Source organism: Podarcis erhardii, assembly GCF_964252035.2.
Source record: "Podarcis erhardii genome assembly, chromosome: 1".
NCBI classification, from domain to species: Eukaryota; Metazoa; Chordata; class Lepidosauria; order Squamata; family Lacertidae; genus Podarcis; species Podarcis erhardii.
Window position 1 is genome coordinate 87,607,637 of NC_138497.1, and position 23,839 is coordinate 87,631,475.

At 43.5% G+C, this 23,839-nt stretch overlaps 2 protein-coding genes across 5 annotated transcripts in view; both read right to left on the reverse strand.

Moving 5' to 3' along the window:
- The window catches only part of NHEJ1 (non-homologous end joining factor 1), a 128,387-nt gene extending 121,907 nt beyond the window's left edge, over positions 1-6,480 (reverse strand). The window contains exons 1-4 of one of the 3 annotated variants that reach the window (XM_081853357.1): positions 6,036-6,479; positions 4,051-4,157; positions 3,387-3,576; positions 1,665-1,874 (exon numbers count right to left, since the gene is read on the reverse strand). In XM_081853357.1, the coding sequence (XP_081709483.1) occupies positions 1,665-1,874; positions 3,387-3,575 (399 nt within the window). In that variant the 5' untranslated portion in view covers position 3,576; positions 4,051-4,157; positions 6,036-6,479. Of the gene's footprint in view, positions 1-1,664; positions 1,875-3,386; positions 3,577-4,050; positions 4,158-5,503; positions 5,642-6,035 lie in introns of those variants that run through there. The other 2 variants (XM_081853358.1, XM_081853359.1) reach the window with 2 other exon arrangements.
- Positions 6,481-7,984: 1,504 nt separating this feature from the next.
- On the reverse strand, positions 7,985-19,980 carry SLC23A3 (solute carrier family 23 member 3). Of its 2 annotated transcripts, XM_081880193.1 has the most exons (12): positions 19,237-19,980; positions 18,583-18,746; positions 18,267-18,361; positions 17,238-17,311; positions 16,095-16,276; positions 14,886-15,009; positions 14,509-14,656; positions 14,167-14,420; positions 12,756-12,861; positions 11,513-11,686; positions 10,671-10,766; positions 7,985-9,793 (listed from the first exon to the last, which is right to left on the reverse strand). In XM_081880193.1, exons 1-12 carry the CDS (start codon positions 19,333-19,335, stop codon positions 9,468-9,470), a joined length of 1,842 nt encoding a protein of 613 aa, XP_081736319.1. In that variant the 5' UTR covers positions 19,336-19,980; the 3' UTR covers positions 7,985-9,467. The 2 variants fall into 2 exon arrangements, with proteins under 2 accessions (XP_081736319.1, XP_081736320.1); XM_081880194.1 differs by lacking the exon at positions 18,583-18,746 and having other exon boundaries at positions 19,237-19,311.
- Positions 19,981-23,839: the final 3,859 nt, after the last annotated feature.

Here is a 23,839-nt window from a genome sequence, read left to right on the forward strand (position 1 = left end):
GCTGTCTGTTATTTTACTTTTTTAAAAATTATGTCTCTCAGGCTCTCTGAGATGCAAGTAATAACAAATCTCAAGTGAAATAACACAACTAAATTCTGTATCTCTAGGCCAGTCAGAAGAGAATGTTACCTGGGTATGCAGTGCCCCCTGGTGCACACATGGCAAAACTGTAACCAGTCAGCTAAAAACTATATGAGAGCAGAGCATTTAGGCATTTATCTGAGCAGAGCTGGTCCTAAGACGACATCTGCTTCCACATCCTAAGTAGTATTATATAAACAGACAGACAAAACATACAGAGCAGGAAGGCAGCACTCTGCAACTGAGCAGAGGATGGCATAGGATGAGATGCCATCCAGAGACACTAAAGCAAACATTAAATAAACAGAATGCAATTTTCTAGTTTCCAGGCAGCCTAAAAAACAGTAGTCTAATATTTTCAAACCTGGGACCCACTTTCAGCCAAATATTCATTATGGACTTATTCGTTAATGTTTTACCATTTAAATGCTTGGTGGTAGTGTCACCAGCATAACACCTTAAGTGAGGCATGGGTAGCCAACATGGTGTCCTCCAGATATTTACTGGCCTACAATTCCCATCATCTCTGGCCATTGGCCATGCTGACCTGGGCTGATGGGAGTAGAGCCCAACAACATCTGGAGGGCACCACTTTGGCTACCCCTGCATTAAGGTGTTCAAGAAATTGGCTCCAATTCTCACATTGTATTAGGTCTCACACTCTACTACAAGGATCTGCTTTTTGGCAGGTGATGGCTGATGCAAGTACAGTGATACCTCAGTGTAATAGTTCTAGGGGTTGCTTGTGCGTAAACTGGTGCCACACCTGGCTGGGTTGCCTAAGTGAACCTTTTCCGTCCGGACAGCCACTCACCCGTGGCTGTCTCAATCACTGGCAGAATCCGTCAGTGGGCGTTTCTTGAACTTCTTCCAGCAAAGAAGCTCTTTGACGCCTAGTCTCCACCTACTCTCCCTGCATGGAAGCCTTCTGCGCAAGGAGGGTGTGGGCAGTGGAGGACCCGTGCTCTCCCCACTGGTCCCCGGCGAGGAGTCATGGGACCGCCTCGCCGATTCCCCCATCTGCCCCCCTTCTCCACTGGTGCTACACTGATTTCCTTCCCCAGAAGATGGGCTGCTTCTCCCCATCCCGGGACGCTCTCCGGAATCCCTCTGGAGCCCTCTCTCTCCCTCTGGCTCCAATGGCAGTTCCCTGACACTCAGGTTAAGAACTTAATTCGTTCTGGAGGTCCATTCTTAACCTGAAACTGTTCTTAACCTTAATCTGTAACCTGAAGCATCTGTAACTTGAAGTGTCTGTAACCCGAGGTACCACTGTACACAATCCTACACTTTAATAACAAGCAGATCCAGAGCATTTGCCAATTAACTGATAAGCAGGGCTGAAACCAAAACCATGACTATGAAGGGGAAGCTATATCCTCAGAACATCTCAGCTAATAGCTAAGAATTATTCCATTAATCCATTTGCTGGTCTGTGCCTAGAATCCTCTTAGATCTAGGCAAACATATCTGAGTTTCTTATCGTCACTCAAATATCTTTATCCCTTCCCTGGAAGATCCAGAAACCAAGAAGTACTCCACTGAAGCACTGACCTTCCTTCTCAATCCAAGAGCCAACTCACCATCTTAACAGGTGCTGCTGAACAACGGAAATCCCAGTAGAAGGGTAGCCCTGAGAGCTCACTCTTCACACGAAGAGTCAGTGTGCTGCAGCTGAGCTGGCAGGAGAAGATGGTAGAACTGCTCTTTTCTCCTTCCAGAAGGGGACATATCAGACTGCGCAGGCGGCTCAGGAAGGAGGATACATGAGCTGTCAAACGCTTATTTAGCTCCTGGATGAGATTTCAAAAAATACAATGAGACTGTATTATTCAATAAAGTTATATTTTTTTAAAAAAGAGATGGGGGCAAAATTACTAATGCCCACAGAAGACTGGGCAGGAGTTTCCCCATTATCTCCTCCCTCTTCCCCACCCCCACCCTGCCAGTGGATAACATTGAAAGGTGTGTGCACACACCTGCTATCCAGAAGATCCCAGAAACCACGCTAAAGGCATTTCTGCAAAATATGTGTGCATCTGAGGCTTATTTGTTTCCTGTTTATTTCTATTGTGCTCCATCTCTAGAGATATGGAATGAGTAAGAACATTTTTTAAAAAATACATAATAAAAACGGAAGACCTAATATTGCAAAAATTGCTTTTGTACAGACTACACATCTTTCCTAATAGTTTTGTCAGGAACCTAGGAAGCTGCCTTCTATTGAGTTAGACCATTGGGTCCAGTTACTCAGTATTGTGTACACTGACTGGAAGCAGTCCTCCAGGTTTTCAGACAGGTAATATTCCCATCTCTACAGGGAGCCATTGGGGATTGAACCTGGCAGCTTCTGCATGCTTTGCCACTGAGCTGCAGCACTTTCCCTTGTTGCAAGGATATTGCATCTTCTAAGCATTCAATGTACAATAACCTGTACCTGAGAAAACTCTACTCTACTCATTGGCAACTTGGAATATGGAAGTATGAGTGCTAACAGACACCTACTGGATATGGGTTGTGGTGAAGTCATTAAGAGTATTGAACTTGAATCCAGAAGATTAAGGTTCAAATTAACACTCAGTCATAAAGCTCATTGGATAACCTTGGGCCAGTCACTCTCTTTCAGCCCAACCTACATAATAGGGTTGTTTTGTAGATAAAATGGGAATAGAAAGAACCATAAACATCACTTTGAGCTCCTTGGAGATAAGGTGGAATATAAATGCAATGTTAGATGAAAAATAAAATTTCTGAGAAGTGATGATTCCACACAAAATCCCCAGTCACACTCTGGGCTCATCTGCACTTCCTTTTGTCCCATGATTTCACCTACAGTATTAGTCCTGTGATTTCCAGTCATGGGTCCAAGAGGTTCTTTTTTTGTCTTGCCACTTTCCCCAGGAATGAAAGTTAACTCACATAAAATCCAATTGATGTTTGTTCCAATTCAGAAGTAAACAGCAGGTTCTCCCACGGAAAGCGGTGGGACAAATAAAAAGAACCTCTCAGGCCCACGACTAGAAATCACGAGACAAACAGAAGTGTGGATGAGCCCTCTATGCCACTTTGAGATTCTTTTTAGTTTTAGTGAAGGCTTCTACTGATTTGGAGGCTGTGCCTACTGATAGGATAGCAGTCGCAGTGTAAGAATGCAGAACATTTACAAAACAGGGCTAGTGACAAACAAGAATGTATTGTCTGTGCAGAATTGCCTTGCTAAGGTTTCTTTTAAGCCTGAGCTGATAGAATAGCTGCTGAGGTGGATATACCATGTGCACATTTCACAACCCTAATTCTTTACTTACCTTTGATCTCTGTTGTATCACCTCAGTATCTACCTTTTCGTACCACATACTGCTGAGGTCAGAAAGGAGCAAGGCATAGCCAGCATCTCCAAACCAAACCTTAATCATCAGTTTTGTGGACTCATCAAAGCAGACTGAAGTCCAGGGCTGCAGGAGGAGTCTGTTTTCTGGGTCCTCAGTGCTCTCCATCCTATAACAATAATGAAATACACTTTCATACACTTAATCACATTATTTCTACATGGTAAACAAATTGAAGCCCTTCTGTGATGCCTAATCCTCATTTTTTAAGAAAGAAAAAAATGAGGGACATCTGAGTCATGGAACTCCCACATAAGATCAAGTTTGGCCCTTCATCAGCTGGCATATGTAACATTCCTAGTGTGGCAGAGGAACCTCAATCATAAGAACAGACTGCTAGATCAGGCCAAAGCCATCTAGTCCAGCATCCTGTCCTCACAGTAGCCAACCAGATGCATGGGAACCTCCAAGCAAAGCCTGAACACAACAGCATTCCCCAACCTGTGATTTCAAAATACGAGTATTCAGAGGAATACTGCTTCCGACAGTGCAGCACTGGCAGGAGAACCTGCTGGATGGCTGGAAAAAGAGCATGTGAACCAGGAGTGATTTGCTATGAAAAGAATTCCAGGTGTGTACCCACCTACACCACAGCAGCCAAATGTGGAAGAGTTTCTTTCCCCCCCCCCCCCTCTCTCTCTCTTTCTTCTCAGGTGGATTGTAAGCTACTTCTCCCTTCTTATAATGCCACTGGGAAAGCAGAAAAGGCATTTTGTTTATCTGTTGTTGACATTTTGCACAAAAGATTAACAAGAGGAGATAACAGAATAGAAGAACCAACACTTTCTTTAACTAACTTAGGCAAACGGGGCAGTGATGCGCCTGGGTCCTCTACTGCCCAAGGTGAGGAGGGGTACTAGGTGAAGAATGTGGCAGCCTTTCTGCTTACTGTTACTCTCCTGAGATGAGGGGGATTAAAGTGTTGCTGGATGGTGTTGGAAAAGTTGAGGATGGGGAAAAGGAAGTACTTTTTCACGCAGTTCATAGATGAATTATAGAATTTGCTACCACAAGATGTAGTGATAGTCACCAGTCGTTTTAAAGTGGATCAGACAAATTTGTGGAGGATAAGACTATCCATTGCTAGCAACCATTATGGCTATATACTACTTCCACGGTCACAGGGAGTATGCCTCTGAATACTGGTTGCTGGGAATCACAAGTGGAAGGAATGCTGTTGCACTCAAATCCTGTTTGCAGGCTTCCCATACTGTTTCAGTGGCTTTCTGTTCTTCTTTCTTGTTCATATAGGTGATGGAATTATACCAGACTGGCATACATCTATCCAGTTTTGACCTTTAACCTGCTTCAGTTTGTAAGCCAGGTTTTTGACAAAGTCCCATTTACCAAACTTTTCCAAGCCAATTGTACATCATGGCTCCCTTCAGGCTTCACAAACACCCGGCCACTGTTTAAAAAGCTGCCATCAACAAATGTCCTTTAAGTTCTTGACTTTTTGGTCTAATTATATCCAATATATATATTCAGTAAGGCAAGCTTTGGGGCGATATCTATGGTCTGTCTTGTCATTCCCTCTATTTCCTTAAAAACTATAAACCAATATTCTTTTGCCAGCAGGGCTTTTCTTACGTGGGAGAAAACAGAGGGAGAGTGAAGTCAGTGCTTTGCTGCCCTTTCGTTCCCCTCTTCCTGCATCTAGTTCTTCAGGAGTGACTCATCAATTAGCCCCAAATAATTGTATAAGGTTGTAGTTATGATGACTGTACTTGTCTTGAGAGGGCAGAGGGGTGGCTCAAAACCTCTTTCTTGCTTCTGCATAAATCTGAAGAGGCTCAAGCTGCAAGCATCCTGTTATTAAACATTTTAAAGCATACAAGGAAAAAAGGAGTGTGTTTGTTGATTTACTAATAGGCTTGTTGCTCAATACCCTATGAATACAAAAAGAGAAAGCATTGTCCCATTTGGTATCCTCCTTCCAGAGCCTCAAAATTCTGGGGTCCTCCTCGGAATTTTCCGCGGGTAAGGATTTCAACCTGAATCAGGGGAGTAATAATTGAATCCGGGCTACGAAATACCTTAACATACTGTGACTGGAAGCTGTGGAGGCGAGAAATGTTCTGAGGAAAGCCCAGCGCTACACCTTGGAACCAACCCTGACTAAATCCCACTGAACTGAAAATCGGGGTCGGTTCTCCCGCAAAGGCAAAATAGGGGCGGGACCCAAAGGCATTTAGCAACAACAACAGCCCTGCTGCTCCGACTCCACTCCCACAACCAGTTTTGCTCGGCCCGGGAGAGAAAGGGCCGCCTTTGGCGCTTCAAGCCTTTCCAAGCCCAACCCTCGCCCACATAGCTATAAACACATAAACACGACATAGCCTCGCAGACCAGTACAGCACATGTAAACTACAATTCCCAGCGTGCCATTCTCGTCTCTAAAGGCATGCCGGATGATGTAGTCATGGAGATGCCGGCCTGCCGCCGGCCGGAATTAGGCCAAGACGGGAATTCCAGTCTTTCATCCCTCAAGTAACTGGGGCAGCGGTAGAAAACAGGCTGGGGGAAAACCTTATTAAATTTTCTGTCCCCATTTATTTCCCGCCTTACCGTGACCTTCGGCTCCCACAGCAAGGAAAGTGAGGCCGCGCCGAAGAAGGGGGAGGAGATTCAGACGGCGCCGGAAACTCTCCTGTGGCTGCTGTTCCTCAGAAGCAGTTTCCCACCTATTTAATTTACATTAAATCCGTCGGTGACCGTTGGAAGCGGGGGAGTTTCCCTCGTGTGGGTGCGCGCGCGACATCCGCTCCTGAAGTATCGCAGTAAAAACAGAGCGAAGCTTCAAGAGCCAAATATCCGTGGCAATATAAAACGCAGTGCTGTTTATCATGTGAATATAAATAACACAATTGACAGATTATTATTATTATATTTGCCACTTTCAGTGAACATGGCGTTTCAAAAGAGTGTCCAAACGAAAACGAAAAGCTCCCTGCCTCAGGGTGCTTACAATCTAACCTTGCGATCCTAACAGTGTCTACCTATTTATTCTATCTTAATTGTGTCTGTCTATTTATTTATTTATTTCGTAAAAATCACACAGCGCTTGATTGTAAAAAAATACAAAAGAAAAAAACAAATTGTTTACATGTTGACTCAGTCCTATTGAATTCAGTAGGGCTTGCAGGTAAAAGTGAGGCTAGAACTGCAGCCTACATTGCTGTTTGAGAGGTGTGAAACCTATGAGCAACTAAAGCCTGGCTATCCCTGTCTGGTAGGGTTAAAATATCAGCTTAAGTTTAAAAGGCGAGCTGAGGCTTAGAGTCCACTTCCACCTCGTGACAACCATAAGTTTGGCCCTTGAGGGAGAACTGCTCCCTCAAAACAGGCTGAACAGCACTCCCCATGAATAGACTGCCTTTCAATAAGATGTTCCCAAAATGACATACAGCAAAACAAAAACAACAGTCAACTGCGTTATCTGAAAAACAACAAAACTAACAGGTGATTTTTAAAACACCTAGCAAAATTTAAGTTTTCACTGCCCTTCTAAATGATGTTGCCAATGGGGTTGCTTTACATAGTAGGAGATTGGTATTTCATATGATGCCTCTGTTAGGGTTGCCATGTGTCCTCTTTTTGCAAGATACATCCTCTTTTTCCAGGGGAAAATTAGAGACAAATTGCATTTATTTGATTTGAAAGGCTATCATAGCATTCTCTCTTTTGCTCTTCAAAATATGCCCACCCTGTTATCTTCTATGGTGTTGCATATATCTTAGGGTCAAGCCTTTACTCCAGTTAAGCTAGCTGAGTGGCCTTTGGAAGCAGTTTAAATGCCACTCTCTGCTAGTGGAGCAGGAACTAAGTCAACAGAATGATGGTTATGTCCAGTGCTGTTTTTCTAGAAAAAGATGTGTTGGAACTCACCATGAACCTTGTTGTAATTGCCATTGTAAGGGCAATGGTGCCCACCTGAGAGGTACCGGAACTGGGTTCTGGTGAATTCCAGCTGACAAAAAGCCCTGGTTATGTTAATGGAGCATAGGGCTGCTAATACATCCGGAATTTCCCAGACATTGCCGGAATTCATCCTTCTAAGATGGCGTCCAGGCAGAATTTTCAAAAAGCGCTTGAAACGTCTGGGGAAACCCAGGTGTATGGCAGTCCATATCGGAAGCTGTGGTTTTTTTCCAGCAATTTTTTATAAATACCTAAAAAAAACCCCACAATTTTGGGTGGAGATTTTGCAAAAAAATACTCAACTTTTCTGTCCAGATTTTCACTTTTTGAAATATGCCAACCCTAATGAAACACCTCCTACAAAACTGGTGTATCTGTGACACAGAGAACCTGTTGTGTAGTACTGCTCTGCCCTCTAATTCTTTGCTTGCATTTATTAACTTTATTCAGGTGGCGTAGTATTCAAGCCTTTGATGTTTCAGCTGAAGGTGTTTCTTACCAAGCCAGTGTTTTATCTGCCTTTGCTACCTTACCACAGATCAAGGAAGCCTGGTGGTAGACCACATGATTTTCTGGTTTGGGAAAATAGGTTATCTTCTGAGCACCATCCCCATTCCCAGTTATAGAATGTGGTACTAAAATTAACTTTGTGAACAGGAAAGGAGTGCATTTTTTTTTATTCATATCCAAATGAGACTGAAAAAAGAACAAAGTGGGGTAGGATCCCTCTAAGGGTTTCATTATGCTCACAAATTCCTCAGAAATCCAACTACTCAATTAATGTGGGGCAGCTGTTAGAGTTCAGCTTCATCTTTACCAAATCTGGGTATATGTGTGATTAAACCACATGTCACAAAATGCCAATGAGCTGCCAGTTACCTCATTCAAGGGAAACAAAACCCAACTATACACGGTGGCCCTCACTGCCCAGAGAACTGGGGTGCACATAATATTTTCTAAAGGTGTGACTAGTGAGAATCTTTACATGCACACACCCTCAGGTTGCTTATGTGTAGCAGAGGGCCGACCCAGCCATTGCGGGGGAGGAGGAGTGCTGAGGCTGCCATCTTAGGCAGCAGAAGCTCCTAAGGCAGTGCCCTGCTTGCCCAACTGTCTCCACCCCCAGCCATGGGCATAGCCGAGGGAGGACAGGAGACAGCTGCCCCCCCAATCAAGTAAGACAATAACTGACCAATCATGTTAGTTCTGCCCCCCTTAAAAACTCCTGCCCCCCTCAACAAAAATCCTGGCTAAGTTCATGGGGTCAGCGAAGAAGCAGCACCAGCACTGGTGCCAATTTCTGGCAATATCTCAACGATTTCTGAAACTGCAGAAGATGTTGCAGAGCTGCTTCTGCAACAGTGACGGGACAGGTGGCAGGGTGGGGCAGTACTTCCTGTTTCACCTTAAGTGGCAAAACAGATCATGCCACCCCTGGCAGTGCATCTCTATACTTCTGGAAGAGGGAGACACCAAAGGTCTATTATCTCCTTGACACAGAAAGCGGGTCATGGTCAGCTAAAAAATGGTAGCCTCCTTGAGGGATTCACGACAGCTCCCTCCCTCCCTCCTATGAAAGGAGGAGAGTCCCACTTTGTAAGAAATATACAGTACCCAACAGGAAACTGGGTTATAAAGTGTGTTAGGCAAGTTATTCACTTGGAATTGAGTTGGTGATACATTTAAAAACAAAAGGGCAGAATTACAGAAATTATGTTCATCCTCTACTCTAGCTTCCCTGGGGCATGCTACAGTAATGCAGGCCTAGTTCTTGCATGCTGCTATGGGATAGTTTCATTCCCACACGCAGTGACATTAAATGGGAAGTCTTAATGCAAGTTGTCACAAAGGTATAGAAAAGAAATCCCAAAGATGATGCTGCAGAAACCATTTTAGACTTGTAGAAGCATGCATGGTCTCCAGATTTGTTTCCATATTTGTCTGAAACCAGACTCCTCTGATGGATTTTCAAGTACCTGTCCTTGAATAATGTTTCTGTTTAGAGATCAGCATAGAGAGGTCATCTCATTAGCTGTTGGTCTGCCATATTTATGATTCTCCAAATTCCTTTGTGGAATGTTAGGCTCTTGGCACTGTCTCCAGCTCCAGTTCTGACTCCAGCACCACTGTTTCTGGTTTCAGCAGCAGATCTGTGGTTTGCTCTTCTGAATGCCGCAATTCTTCCAGTGGGTAAGTGTTCACAATCTCCACTTTGTTGTCCCCCAAGGGACAGAGGAAACAGAAAGGAAAGCCCTTACGCCATGAAGGTGTTGGATGCTTTTGTAGGACTAGAGGCAGCTGATTTCTTTGTGCAGAGCCGTTTCTGCATTGCTGCAGGGAATTCTCTCTGGCCTCTGGTTTGCTTGCTGATGAGTAGTTGAGCAGCCCACGCTCTTGCAGGGTGCCTTGATAATAACAATGACAGGACAACTTAGAAGAACTATGTATTGTGGAATATGGATTGCAGCCATTTAGTATCTCTGTCCAACCACCATAATTCTTTATTCATTATGTACATACCACCTCTCAGCCCCCCAAAGGGTCTCCCCAACACAGTCGGCAAAATTATGTAATTTATTTAAAGTAGATTGTTTTAAACTATCAAACCAGACAGCAGTAAAACAAGGCAATAATACCAAAATGTGAGCAGGAAGGAATTAAAATATATCAAAGGTCTAATGGAACAAATGCGGCATATTTCCCAATCTAACCATTCTTATTCATGGCTGTTATTTTTTTCCCATTTGTAAATTTAATGAAAAATGAAAGGAATAAAAACATAAAAGAAAATAAATAAACAATCTAAACTCTAGTGGGTGAGAGTTCCATAGTTGGGGGCATCACAATCAAGAAGGCCTTGTTCCTCTCTTTAGATAAGTATACTTTATCTGGTGAGGGAATGAAACAACGTAATGCCCCCATATATCACTAGGATGTTGTAAGAAAACAATTTTGAGACTGAAATGTTTTAGGTTGGTATGTTCCTGTGCCAAAATGCTTACAGTCACCGTAGTAACAACTGCTACTACAAATCAGGCCATGTTTAAAGAATTCCCACCATAACCCCTGCCATCCCTTAAGGTTTCCCAGGTCTAAATGGTATCTATGGTCAACATGTCAGCAAACATGGACACTACCAATTCTTATCTGCAGTGATTATTCTATAATAATACCATACAACTAATTAAAAGACCCACTGCAGACACTCATCTGGAGTTGAGCACTGAGAGAGGGATAACAGTAAAAGTATAAAAACGAAGTAACTGGTGACTTCCTCCTTACCGGAAACTGTGTTCTCTAAGAAAAAGGATAGGAATCCAGTTATAAAGGCAGGAACCATCAACAGAGAAAGGAGGAAGAGGTCTACAGGGACACAACCTGCAGAGAGAGCATCACAGTTATCTTAGAAATGCCATAATGTGGTACCTTGCATTCAACATCCCTAAGTCGATCCAACAGAACCTCAGATAGTTATTCATTGTAACTAGAATGGTTCAGAAATAATTTTCTGTGGCAAAAAGGCTTCCACCCAAATGCTGAAAGTGTGGGATAACCATCATGCTTAAGTCTAATTAATGCACGAAGAGATTAAATAGAGTAAGATGTCCTGCCAGGCTTAGCTCACCTTGTGAGGAAATGAGTAATCGATCATATTGTTCACCCCCAGTCTACTAGAGGATGTGAGGAGGAAAATAGGGACACTTGGAGAGTCTGACATAGTCCTTCCTCTTTATGATTCTAAGTACTTCCTACATATCATGCAAATAAAAATATTTGGCTTAAAATGAAATAACGTGTAGTGTAACATTGATGTACAACTAATAAGATTATTATTATTATTATTATCATTTCATTAATCAGTTTTAGATAATCAATAAATAGGGGATGCAAAGAACCAAAAGGGCACACTCCACAAAGTGCAAAAATGTCCAGATAGCTTTGGAAATTTAAATGTTTGTGAAAACTTTTAAAATCCCCCCCCCCCCCGATCTAGCTGCTTTTTGCAAGACAGGGACACAACCTGAGGGTCCTGTTATGGTTCTGAATTTCCTGCAGAAGGCAGTCTCAAGCTTTTCTTCTCACCACAGCTCTGATCATGCCAGCCCCTGCCCCCCTCTTGGCACCTGTAGCTGTGGCCAGGGATCCTGGTGCCGTGAAGAGCCACTTCGGAACCAGCAGACCCATGAACATAGTGAAGCCCACAATGAAGATGTTCCTGCCCGAGTCAATGTTTGTGTACTGGAAGTAAGAGACACCGGTGCCCACAGCCATGCTGTATGTGACACACAGCACTCCTCCTGAGGATAACAAGGGAGAAAGAAGCATAACAAAGTAGCTGAACTGACTTTGGAAAAGGGAAAGGGCAAAGAATGGAGAGGGACTTAAATATGAGTAACCATAAGAATAGAGCAGGAGCCTTGAATTTGCCCATAAACAGCATCACCTGGTATCTCCCCCACTCTGGTAAGATGCAGGGTTTTTTAATTGAAATTATAGCTATTATTTCTAAATTTGTACACACACACACATCATCATCAACAACAACAACATCATCATCTTATGAAAATTGCTGTCCTTTTCGGCAATGCATAACTGGTAACCTAGCCAGGAAGTGCACCCACACTATAATAATATAATAATAATTTATTATTTATACCCCGCCCATCTGGCTGGGTTTCCCCAGCCACTCTGGGCGGCTTCCAAAAGAATATTAAAATACTGTGATACATCAAACATTAAAAGCTTCCCTAAACAGGGCTGCCTTCAGATGTCTTCTAAAAGTCTGGTAGTTGTTGTTCTCTTTGACATCTGGTGGGAGGACGTTCCACAGGGAGGGCGCCACTACCGAGAAGGCCCTCTGCCTGGTTCCCTGTAACTTGGCTTCTCGCAGTGAGGGAACCACCAGAAGGCCCTCGGTGCTGGACCTCAGTGTCCGGGTAGAACGATGGGGATGGAGATGCTCCTTCAGGTATACTGGACCGAGGCCGTTTAGGGCTTTAAAGGTCAGCACCAACACTTTGAATTGTGCTCGGAAACGTACTGGGAGCCAATGTAGGTCTTTCAAGGCTGGCTCTAGATTATAGAATTTGTTGGCTGGCAATGGCACCCTTTAGGATTATAAAATATCATTTACAAGGATAACCTTGACTGAGAACTTAAACTCATTTAAAATTACGTCACCATGGAAAGAGCATAGGACCCTCATTTATGTCTAGGGTAGCCAATGCCTTACATAGTAGTGGAAGATAATGGTTGCTCCAACATACATTATAAAGAAGGCAGCTGTGAGAGATGCCCCAAACAGGGAGGGGGTGGGCTGGCTAGGTGGCACGGCGGTATAAGGAAAGGAAAGGAAGCGTTTATTACCATGAACTGCCAGAGGGATGGTGGTAAGAATTCCCATGAGCCGAGGAGACAGTCCCAACAGTACACATGCCAATGCACTGATCCACACTGCACGGCATGAGGGAGCCTGAATGTAGGAAACAGGGCATGAGACTGGAACCTTGAAAACCCATGACCTCAGGTCTCTCCAGGCATGGAACCCCACAGAGCATTCTGCATTCTACAGGATGACTAGTGGGCAGGGTGGGGGACTGTAGTGGATGGAAGAAAACAGGAGGAAAACCTATAGATGAGAAAAGACTATTCTTCATACTGCAGTCTCTGTGGGAAGACATTCACATGGTAACATTTCCCCCTCCTATTATCTCACAGCCTGTCCTGGGTCCTCTAAGATGCTATCCTATCCCCAGGGTTGAAGTAAGAGTCAATCGTCCATCCAGTTGGCTTCTGTATGTGCAGTGGAGGCTGGTCCATTCACTGCCCCACCAAACTCAATCTGCCCTTAGCCAACCCTCATCCGCCTCCTTTCTTACAACCAGCCTAGGGGGTGGCACCATCTGCCCCCTCCCCCTCCCTAGTCTGTGCCTCTTGCAGAACTCAACAGGGAGCAAGATGGAGACAAAACAATAATTACCGTATTTTTCTGTCTATAAGATGCCCCCATGTATAAGACGACCCCTATTTTTTGACCCCAGAATTAAGAAATAAGTATTTTAAACATTCTGCCTATAAGACGAACCCCCCCCCCCCATTTCTAAACTTAAAAAATTTGGGGGGAAATATAGTCTTATACACGGGAAAATATGGTAGTTGTCACTTCCCATCATTGGTTCTGGTTCCACTTACTGTAGGTCTCCCTGTCTTACTTCACCACGCGTTCTGTAGGGCAGAGCTTTCCAAACTTTTCATGTTGGTGACACACTTTTTAGACATGCATCATTTTGTGACACAGTAATTCAGTTTTTCTAGGAAACCAGTGGGCAGCCCACTCCCTTTCCAGCCCCGGGAGGAGCACAGGGAGCATTCGCACAACACACGTACACACAGCAGCCAATACTAATGTGTTGCGACACACAGTTTGGAAATCTCTGCTGTAGTGTGTGGTACAAATGGAATTTCTCCAGATAATTAATATTGCACGTGTATAACGTTGTTCAGGGTTTTATATGTTAACAACAAGGCTTGAACAACAAGACCTTTAGAAGACTGCTGCCACTACCAGCCAGAGAAAACAATACTGGGGTAGAAGGACCAGTTGCCTCTGACTCAGCATCAGACAGCTTAAGATGTTAATGGGGAAAGGCAAGACTTAAGGCAATCTCTGAAACAGGAGCTCATGTACCAATTGTTGGAGGAGAGTGATCCATGGGACATCTCAGTGCCTACTCTGAACCTGCATAAAGGAATCCATGATCTCGACCCATGCTCTTACCTGGGTCAGTCTGCCGGCACAAGCATTGGGCATGCTGGATGCAGTTCCAGATACACTGCCCAGCACAGCTGCCAGGAGGGTGCCAAGGCCCTCAGTACAGAGCCCTCTGTTGCACAAATGCTGTGGTGGGGGTGGATCCCATAAGGACTTGCTGCACAGCAGATAGCAGCCCACAGAATTCACGCTTGCGGTAACACCCATAGCAGCACCAATGCCAATGGCACGGGTACTAAGTACTGGCCAGCCCTGTGCACCTGCGGGACAAAGAGATAGAAAAGACGAGAAGTGAAGTCCAGTCATTAAGCCAATGAAAGGGCAAAGTATGGTTAAGCCATTTATTACCTGGGTAAGGCAGCTTGAGCCATGGGGACTGCAGGGTGCTATTGGTGAGGGTTAAGTGGGGTGTGGAAGGATGCAACACATCCCAAGAGGTTGGAACAGGTCTCAGCATCCCACAGACAAGCCAGATCCCAGAGAAGGGCAGCAGAATCTATAAGAATGCAAGACTGAAAGTGAGAATTTGCCTACCTGCCCCTCTTGCTGTCCCTGGATCCATCTGCATAATGCCAAAGGACACAGGATTAAGCTGTGCCATATTTCTCAGCTCAGGGCTTTGGAAATATTGGAGATTTGGGGAGTGGGAGATAACAGGGGAAGGGGAAGAGGAAAGTGGAGAAGGGAGCCAAGTTTGGCTGTACCGTTAGTTCATTAATTCATACCGAAAAAAAGTGCAGGGCTGGGCTGCCCGATTTTATAGTGAGCCCTCTTGCTTGGCTCCACTGGCAAATGGGCAGTCGGCAGGAAGCCAGGTGCTGGGATAGCAAAACGCACAGCAACACAAGCCTAAAAAGAGATCATGAGTGATATTCAGCAAAGCACTGCCCTAGGAATATAGGTTGCTTGGTCCTAACACAGAGAATATGTAAATCCCAAGAGCTGCCATGAGAACAGCTCGGCTCCAAGAGGTTTCTCAGTTGAGTAGCTACTCCTTTCCCCAATACTACCCAATGTTCTATTTCCATTCCCTAATGCAGGCATCCCCAAACTTGGCCCTCCAGCTGTTTTGGGACTACAACTCCCATCATCCCTAGCTAACAGGGACTATGACCGGGGAGCCCAGGGTTAGAATCCCTATTCACCCATGAAGTTCACTGGGTGACCTTGGACCAGCCACCATCTTTTAGCCTAACCTACCTCACAGGGTTTTTGTGAGGAGAAAATAACCATGTACACCACCTTGAGTAGCTTGGAGAAAAAGGTGGTATATAAATGTAATAAATAAATAAAATAAATATTTTTGGGAAAACTCTGGGAATGAATAGTGTTTTCTGGGATTCTCATCCCAGCACTAATGTTAGAGCAGAAACAAATATTAAACAAATTACTCCAGAATCTCAAACATTCTACACAGCTTGAGTCACATCCGCACCAGACATTTAAAGCACATTGCTTCCTCCAGGGACTCCTGGGAACTGTAGTCTGTTAAAGGTGTTGGGAGCAGTATATCTGTGCAGTGTAAAATGCACTTCACAGGATTCTTACGGTGCTTTATGGAATGGATGTGACCTTATCCCATAAGGAGGACCTCAAGTTTTGAAACCCTATACTTTTTATCATTGGGGAATGGCTCCTGAATGGGGTGGGGGGTGAAAGGAGAAGATAGGAAAGCCACCTTTCCCCCACCCCCTTCAGCTGACATGTCTCTGGTTTGAACCTTAGGTTTTGTGGGATTTAAGACTTTTGGCTTAGATTTGAATTTGTATCTGGCAGTTTTTGTGTGAGAAAGTTGGTAACTGTCTGAATTTCAATTCCAGCCCAATATGCCTCATTCATTCACTTCACAACCTCCTTTTGAGAGGGCATGAAGCACAGTTACTGGAGCTGGCTGGTCTTTTGAAGAGAGCTAGCAGTCAGCAATCTGAACTTACAGCAGGGCGACTCCCCAGTTTTCAGAGCAGAGAAGAGCAGCAGGTCTGTATGCTGAAAGTCCAATGACAGAAAGGCTTGGGGCCAGAACCATGGGTCCGCAGCGATGGGTAATCCACCCACAGGCACCTGACATCCCCAATGCCGCCTGCACCAGAGCGGAAATCAGCACTGCACCTGAAACCTGGAAGGGGAAAAATAGGCAGAACAGGGTCAAGTTACAAAACAGGGATGTGGAATTTTAGGACTGGGGGCCAGATGTGGGCCTCCAAGCATCTCTATCTGATGCTCGGGACTCTTGCCACACCACACACCATCCCTCTCCTCAGGTGACACCCCTCATTGGCCCTGCTTTACCCTTTCCTGGAGTGTTCTTATCGGGCTGAAAAGTGGTTAGAGTGATTGACTAGGCCCAGCACCAGGGTTCGAATTCCCACTCAGTCATTAAGCTTACTGGGTGACCTTGGGCCATTTACAGTCTAACTTACCTCACAGGGGATAAAAGGGGGAGGGAAAAAATGTACATTCCCTTAAGTTCCTTGGAGTTCCTTTCCTTGGAGGAAAGTGGGCGGGCAGGTGTTAAATGTAAAAATAAACAAATTCTCACAATGCCTCTTGCTTGCCTTGATGGACAAGAGAGGGTTGTGTGAGAGTGTGTAGAAACCAGCTGCCTTACAAAGGTAAAATTTGCATTTGTTCCTCTATCCACTTTTGCCTCTGACTTCACTGACCACTAGCATGTGACCACCCCACCCATAAGGGCATGTGTCCCCCAGGTTGAAACAGGTCCCCCAGCCCTGTTACTATAGGCCTCCATTACATGCTTCCTTGGGGATATTTTTTTTCATGCAGGCAAGGTGGTGTGAGAGGCACAGGCAGAGCTGGTGGGACAGCTATGGTAGGATTGGGAGACACCCCAAAGCAATTGAGAGCAGAGTCCAGCAGCATGGTGGTGAATTACTTTCCATCCTTCATGGTGGCAACAGAACATGCCATGTGCTGCCATGACTTTGGTACACCCACCAAGCTGGTATCTTATGTCCAAAGGGATCCAAGAGACCCTGTCTTCCTGGTGTCTAACCCCAACCCCACCACCACTGATGCCAGCCTCTCCGTATTGGGTTTAACCAATCAAAGCTGCCAACCTCATGGAGTAACTGGTCCCAGTTTCTTGAGTTTTCACAATCTGGCCCAGCACATATGTCAGGGGCCTCAGTGCCTGAAAGGGAAGCAGGGACAGATAAATGAGTTGGGAATACAGTGAAATGAAGAACACAATGAGGAGAAGAGGAAGATCCCAGAATTCAAATTAGTGTTAAGCAGATTTCATATTTTTAAAAACTGATCTGCAGAAGTCATAGCTTCTGAATGGAATGCTGATGTGAGGGATAAGCAAGGATTCTCAAGGAATATGTAGTGGAGGAAAACAAGGATAAAGGGCTGAAACCAGTCACTGGCGTCAAACACTGACAATTGCATCCCTTTGACTACCTACTGTATACAGGTGTTTTTCCCATTTAGAAAGACAGACAACTGAGGGAGAACATGGCAAAGAATTGTAAAAGAACTGGAGAGGATGTGTAGAGAAATTTCTTTCACACAATACTGGTCACCAACAGACAAAAGGAAGTACTTCATGTAATATACAAGGTTCATGGCTAAATAATGTGGTGGTGGCCACACTGACATGGGGAGAGGCTTCTAAATCTGTGGAAGCATGGACTTGTCAATGACCACTAGCCATGACAGTGAAATTAAATCTATAAGATCTGAGGCAGTACACCTTTAATTGTCAAAAGCTAATGACAAAAAAGCAACAGAGAATAGCTTGTGAGCTTTTCAAGAAGCACGTGATCGACTACTGTTGGACAGAAGGCTGGACTTGACAGCAATTGTTCTGATCCAGAAAGGCAAATTACACACCTAAGTCTGCCCAATCGAACAAGAGATGGTTGTGCTTATTTTTGGAACATAGGATTCAGCACTAAGACATGAGTATTCACTGTGCAACAAAACAGCAGCCACCGATGGCTGGTTACCATTCTTGCTGGATCCAAAACTCCTCAAAAGAGATGGCATTTGGAAACCTTGCCATCATTGCCCTGTGATTGCAGTGTCCTGTGCTGGTGGCTGAGTATTTGGAAGAGGACTGGGTACTTTTGCCTATAACTCACTATTTCCATTTGACTGGAGAATGGGAGCCACATGTTGGGTCTGTATCATGGCTGGGATAAGGAACTCAAAAGATGGAGCCTGAACCAGCGGCAACCTGCAGGGAAGACAAAGAGGAGATCCTGCTACAAGGAATGGACAAAGCCTAAGTCTTGGGAAGGAGCTGCTAACTAGAAGCTGTGTAGAACTAGGCATTTTCCAGAATACTAGTCCCTGCTTAGACTTCTAGTAATAGAAGGCCACACCCAACTCCCCAACCAAGAAGGCAGCAAGGCTGTGGGATTCCAATAGGTCAAGGGTTGCCTAGAGCCAGCTTACCTGGTTCCCAATCCACACTGAAAGGCTGTGGCTATGCCGCAGGCAAAAAGGTTGCATGCTAGAAGTTCATTCCAACATGGAGTACCATTCAGCATCTTGCCGGGAAGGGTGGCAATGAAGAAAAAGTGAAAGATGCAGAGAAAAGATACCTGGACCAGGAGATGCTAGGAAGGAACAACAAGTTGGTCTGAGCCATGGCCTTGTGAGCACCTTCACCCTTCCCTAGAAGATGGCACAACACACTTAAGCCCAATAGTGTGTCTCAGTCGCTCCCAAAGCTTCAGATGCTGGCTTTGCTGCCACTCATACATTGCCACTTTCTTTAATGAGACCCACATCAAAGTACAGTCGCTAACACCAATTTCTGCCTCATCGGCAGTTCCAAACTTCACCTAGTATCTGCAGGTCAGGATTTAATGAAAAACAGCCCAAACCCTGGAATCACATTCCTGCATATATTGCATCAGAGATGACCACTGGTTCATCACTGCTCTTTTTTTCACAAGATGCTCCTCACTTTTTGCAATTCTCCAGTTGCAATGTTTGTCTGCATTGCAGCAAACACAACACAGAGCCTTGTGACACCCTTTTTGCGGAATATGTTTCCTCTTGGGTGTTGTGCTACACCCGCCCTCTCCAAGCAACCCAACTCACCTGCAAGGCCAACAAGCAGATCAGGGGCCAGGGAGGAAATTTTGGCCCCTTACGAGCATGGGGAAGGATGCTTTTAGAAGCCCTGTTGACTTTGTTCATGATGTCTGTCTTTTTCCTTTGTGCTGGAAAGTGACCTAGCAACTGAGTATATCTCCAGTTCCTCCCCTTCTTTTATTTACACCCTTCACTAGCCATATGCATTTGAACTTCCACCTTTGGCCCTTCCAGGCCACAGTTGCTCAGCCTGTTAGCTATTAACTTGGCTTGCCCAGTAACTCACCACTAGTGCTGAGAGATAAAAGGCATGACTGAGCAGGGGTTAAACTACAGCAAGCTGGACCGCCCCTGACCTATTGGACAGTATCAGCAAGGGATAGTGCTGTGGTTGGCCATCTATAACCAAGGGGCAGTGTGCATATGATAAACATGCCTAGGCACTTGCTTATTTGCATAAAAGGGACCTATTACATGTTATTATTTCTCACAGAGACCATACTTAAAACAATTAAGAGAAAGAACTATCTGGGTGGGAAAGAGCTTAGACTAGTCAGTTTAAAGCTGGCCTGGGGACATTCTTGGGGCATCATGTGAAGGCACTGAATATTACCACCTTGCAGGTATGTTTTGTCAGCATTTGAACTTGTTTACTTAATAAAATCCTAAAAGAAAAACAAAAGATTACTTTGCTGAAACCAAGTAGGTCTGGTCAGTGTATGGATGAATTACCATCCGGGAACTGTAAGTACACTCTACTGGGTTCCACAAGAGATGAAAGTTAGAATATAAATTTAAGGGACAGCTAAGGGAGTGTGAGAAAAAATTAATAGAACATCCGAAAGATTAACATAGCCTACAAACAATGAAATTACTACAAACACAATACTCGATGTTAACGAATCAAGAAATCGAATGGAAAATCAAGTCAATGAGGCAAAGATATTTTGAATCGGCGAATAAAACGGGGAAATTTCTGGCCTGGCAGTTGAGAAAAAGACAAAAGCAAAATATGATAAACAAAATAATGGTTGAGGAAGAATTGATAGTAGATCCAAAAAGAATACAAAATAATTTTCTTAAATTTTATGAGGAGCTGTATAAGAAAGGGGAAGAGGACCCAATCAAAATAGAAAGATATTTAGTGAATTGCAAAGGGAAGATTGTTACAGAAGAAGAAAGATCCCAATTAAATAGACCCATAAATATAGAAGAGATACAGAATGCAATAAAAAAAATGAAATTAGGTAAGGCACCAGGACCGGATGGTCTCTCGGCCAAATATTATAAAGTTTTGGGTAATCAACTGACATCTGCGCTCTGTGATACTATGAATAACATCTTGAGAGGAGGGAAAATACCCGAGTCCTGGAGGGAAGCCTTTATAACATTAATTCACAAAGCAGACACAGATAAATTGAATATGAAGAACTACAGGCCAATATCTTTGCTTAACAATGACTATAAAATCTACGCGGATATTATGGCAAACAGACTGAAAAAATGTTTAACAAACTTAATTCAAAAAGACCAATCGGGCTTCCTGCCAAATAGGTTCTTGAAAGATAACGTGAGACAGGTCATAAACATAATCGAACACCTGGAGATCAATAATGACATCCCGGCGGCTTTGGTTTTCATAGACGCTGAGAAGGCGTTCGACAACGTCTCCTGGTCGTTTCTATTAAAATCTATAGAAAAGGTAGGGATAGAGGGTGAATTTATGAAAGGAATACAGGCAATATATTCAACTCAATCCGCTAAACTGGTAATAAACAATAACCTCACAAATACATTCAAAATTGAGAAAGGAACTAGGCAGGGGTGCCCCCTCTCCCCGCTCCTATTTATCATAGTGTTAGAAGTTTTGGCGAATAAAATAAGATCAACGCCTGAGATACAAGGGATAAAAATAGGGTTTAAGGAGTTTAAACTAAAAGCCTATGCGGATGACCTGATGTTATCCCTGGAAGAGCCGCAAGGAAGTTTGGGCAGAGCACTGGAGGTCATAGATGAGTATGGCAGGCTATCTGGCTTTAAATTGAATAAATCCAAAACCAGAATGATGATAAAGAACTTGGGTAGAGATATAAAAGAAAATCTGGAGAGACAGTACGGAATCAAAGTGGTAAAAAAAATAAAGTACCTAGGAATATGGCTCACACCAAAAAATATAAATTTAATTGAAGATAACTATTCGGCAACGTGGAACAAAATCAAAAAAGACCTGGATGTTTGGAGCAGAGTTAACCTTTCGTGGCTGGGCAGGATGGAAGCTATAAAAATGAATACACTCCCTAAGATGCTGTTTTTGTTTCAAAATATTCCTGTTATTAGAGGATCCAAAATATTCAAAGACTGGCAGAAAACTCTCTCGAGATTCATATGGCAGGGAAGAAGGCCAAGGATCAGGTTTAAATTACTCACGGATCGAAAAGAGAGAGGAGGGCTGGCAGTCCCTAACATGAAATTATATTACGAAGCGGCTAGTTTGTGCTGGGTTAAAGATTGGATAACCTTGGAAAACACAGACCTATTAGACCTCGAAGGGGCAGACAATAGGTTTGGCTGGCATGCCTACCTTTGGTCGAATAAAGAGAAAGCCCATAAAGGTTTTTCGAACCACATCATCAGGGGACCCCTGTATGAAGTCTGGGGAAAAAATAAAAAATTGCTGGAAGGGAAAACACCCTGGTGGCTATCCCCAACAAATATCTTAACAATCAAAAAAATAAATCAGGAAGATCAGAGACTGACGTATGAAGACCTACTAGTCAAATCTCAAAACGGCTGGAAACTAAGACCATATGAGGAGTTAAAAGAGAAGCTGACGGGTTGGATACAGTATCATCAGATCAACGCAAGATGGACGGAAGATAAAAAAGCAGGAATGAGTGAAAAGAAATCAAAATTTCATATTGAAATAATTGAAAGTAATTCTAAATTATTGTCTAAAATGTACAATATATTATTAGAGTGGGATACAAAAGACGAAGAAATTAAGGAAGTCATGGTCAAGTGGGCGATAGATCTGGGGCATAACAAAGAATACGAGAAGTGGTCAAAATTGTGGAGTGAGGGTATAAAATTCACGGCAAGCGCTGCAATTAGAGAAAACTTAGAAAAGATGATATACCGATGGTATTTAACACCAGAAAAACTAAGTAGAATGTACAAGACTGGAAATAAGGCCTGTTGGAGATGTAAAATAAAAGAAGGCAATTTCATACATATGTGGTGGGCATGTGAGGCAATGAAAAAATTCTGGAATCAAATATATGACGAGTTAAAAAAAATATTCAGATACACATTCCCAAAAAAAACAGAGGCCTTCTTACTTGGGATTGTCGGAGATGAGATAAAAAATGAAGACAAAACCTTATTCCAATATTCAACAGCAGCGGCCAGAATGCTAATCGCCCAAAACTGGAAAGGTACAAATACACCAACAGTGAGGGATTGGCAATCCAAATTATATGACTTCATCGAATTGGCAAAAATGACGCAAAGAATCAGAAATCAAAAAAATGCAAAGTTAAATGACGACTGGAACAAATTCATGGTATATATTGAAGGTAATTTTAGAAACTTACCAACTATAGCAGGTATGGTATAAAACTTCTGGTGTATAAGATAAATACCAACACCAGCGGTAAAAAGGAATCTAGTAAAACTGGAAACCCGAAATCAGCAGGGAAGGAGGTCAGGCGATATGTGTTAATTGTTATACTGTATATTCTAATTTTCTTTTATGTATTTTTCTCGGCCTTTTTGCCTTTTTTCTTTGTGCTTTTTTTTTTCTTCTAAACTCACTTGTTACTGGGATAGTGAGTAGTCGCACTATGTGTTTTTTTTTTTCCTTTGTTTTTCCTTTAAATGTTTTTTCGCTTTTCTGTTTTGGTGATGTTTGTGTTATGATGAAAGTCACTTAATAAAAAGAATTTCAAAAAAAAAGAAAGAATATAAATTTAAGGGAATTGTATGGCCTTTTTAGCACAATTCTTCTTCTCTCAATGCTGGTGGCAAGAATCGGTGCTTCATCCCTCTTACAATTCAAAAGCCATTTTGGACAGCTACAAATGCCAGGATTGCTACTGTGTGTGTTTGTGTATACACACACAAGCTACGGAAACCCCTGCCCGAGTGTACGTGCATAATACCTAGCACATGCATTTCTTGCTCACACTTTACATTTTTAGATGGACAATGGAAGCATCTTAGGCATACACCTAACACTGTAATGTTTGAAGTGGCTCCAACACTCCCACTCCAAGAAGGCTTCAGTTCTCTTTGTATTATTGTTACATTTTAATCTTGGGGTTTTTTTTTTTCAAAGAGCTCACAGTGACATACAAGGTTCTTCCCACGCACCTCTACCATTTTATCCTCAGAACAGTCGTGAGGTGGGTTAGGCTGAGGGATTCGGTCACGGCTACCCACCCAGCTCCTCCTATTTGCAGTCCTGGCTCAACCGCAAGAGCACTTCACCCCTTTCCCCAAACATTTCATACACTGTAAAACTTTTGCAAGTTGTGCTCACTGTGACTCTGCAGGTTTTTCTGTTTCCAAAGAAAGGGAAGCTAGTAGGGAACTGGCAGCACTTGGCTTG

What these genes read in the sequence shown, in the direction of transcription:
- SLC23A3 (XM_081880193.1), bottom strand. Translation starts at nt 19,335, where the DNA reads ATGAACAAAGTCAACAGGGCTTCTAAAAGCATCCTTCCCCATGCTCGT. An exon ending in AACTGGGGAGTCGCCCTGCT is followed by an intron (nt 15,010 to 16,094) that starts GTAAGTTCAGAT and finishes ATCTCTTTTTAG; the next exon opens with GCTTGTGTTGCTGTGCGTTT. An exon ending in CATCCCTCTGGCAGTTCATG is followed by an intron (nt 11,687 to 12,755) that starts GTAATAAACGCT and finishes TGTTATCCTCAG; the next exon opens with GAGGAGTGCTGTGTGTCACA.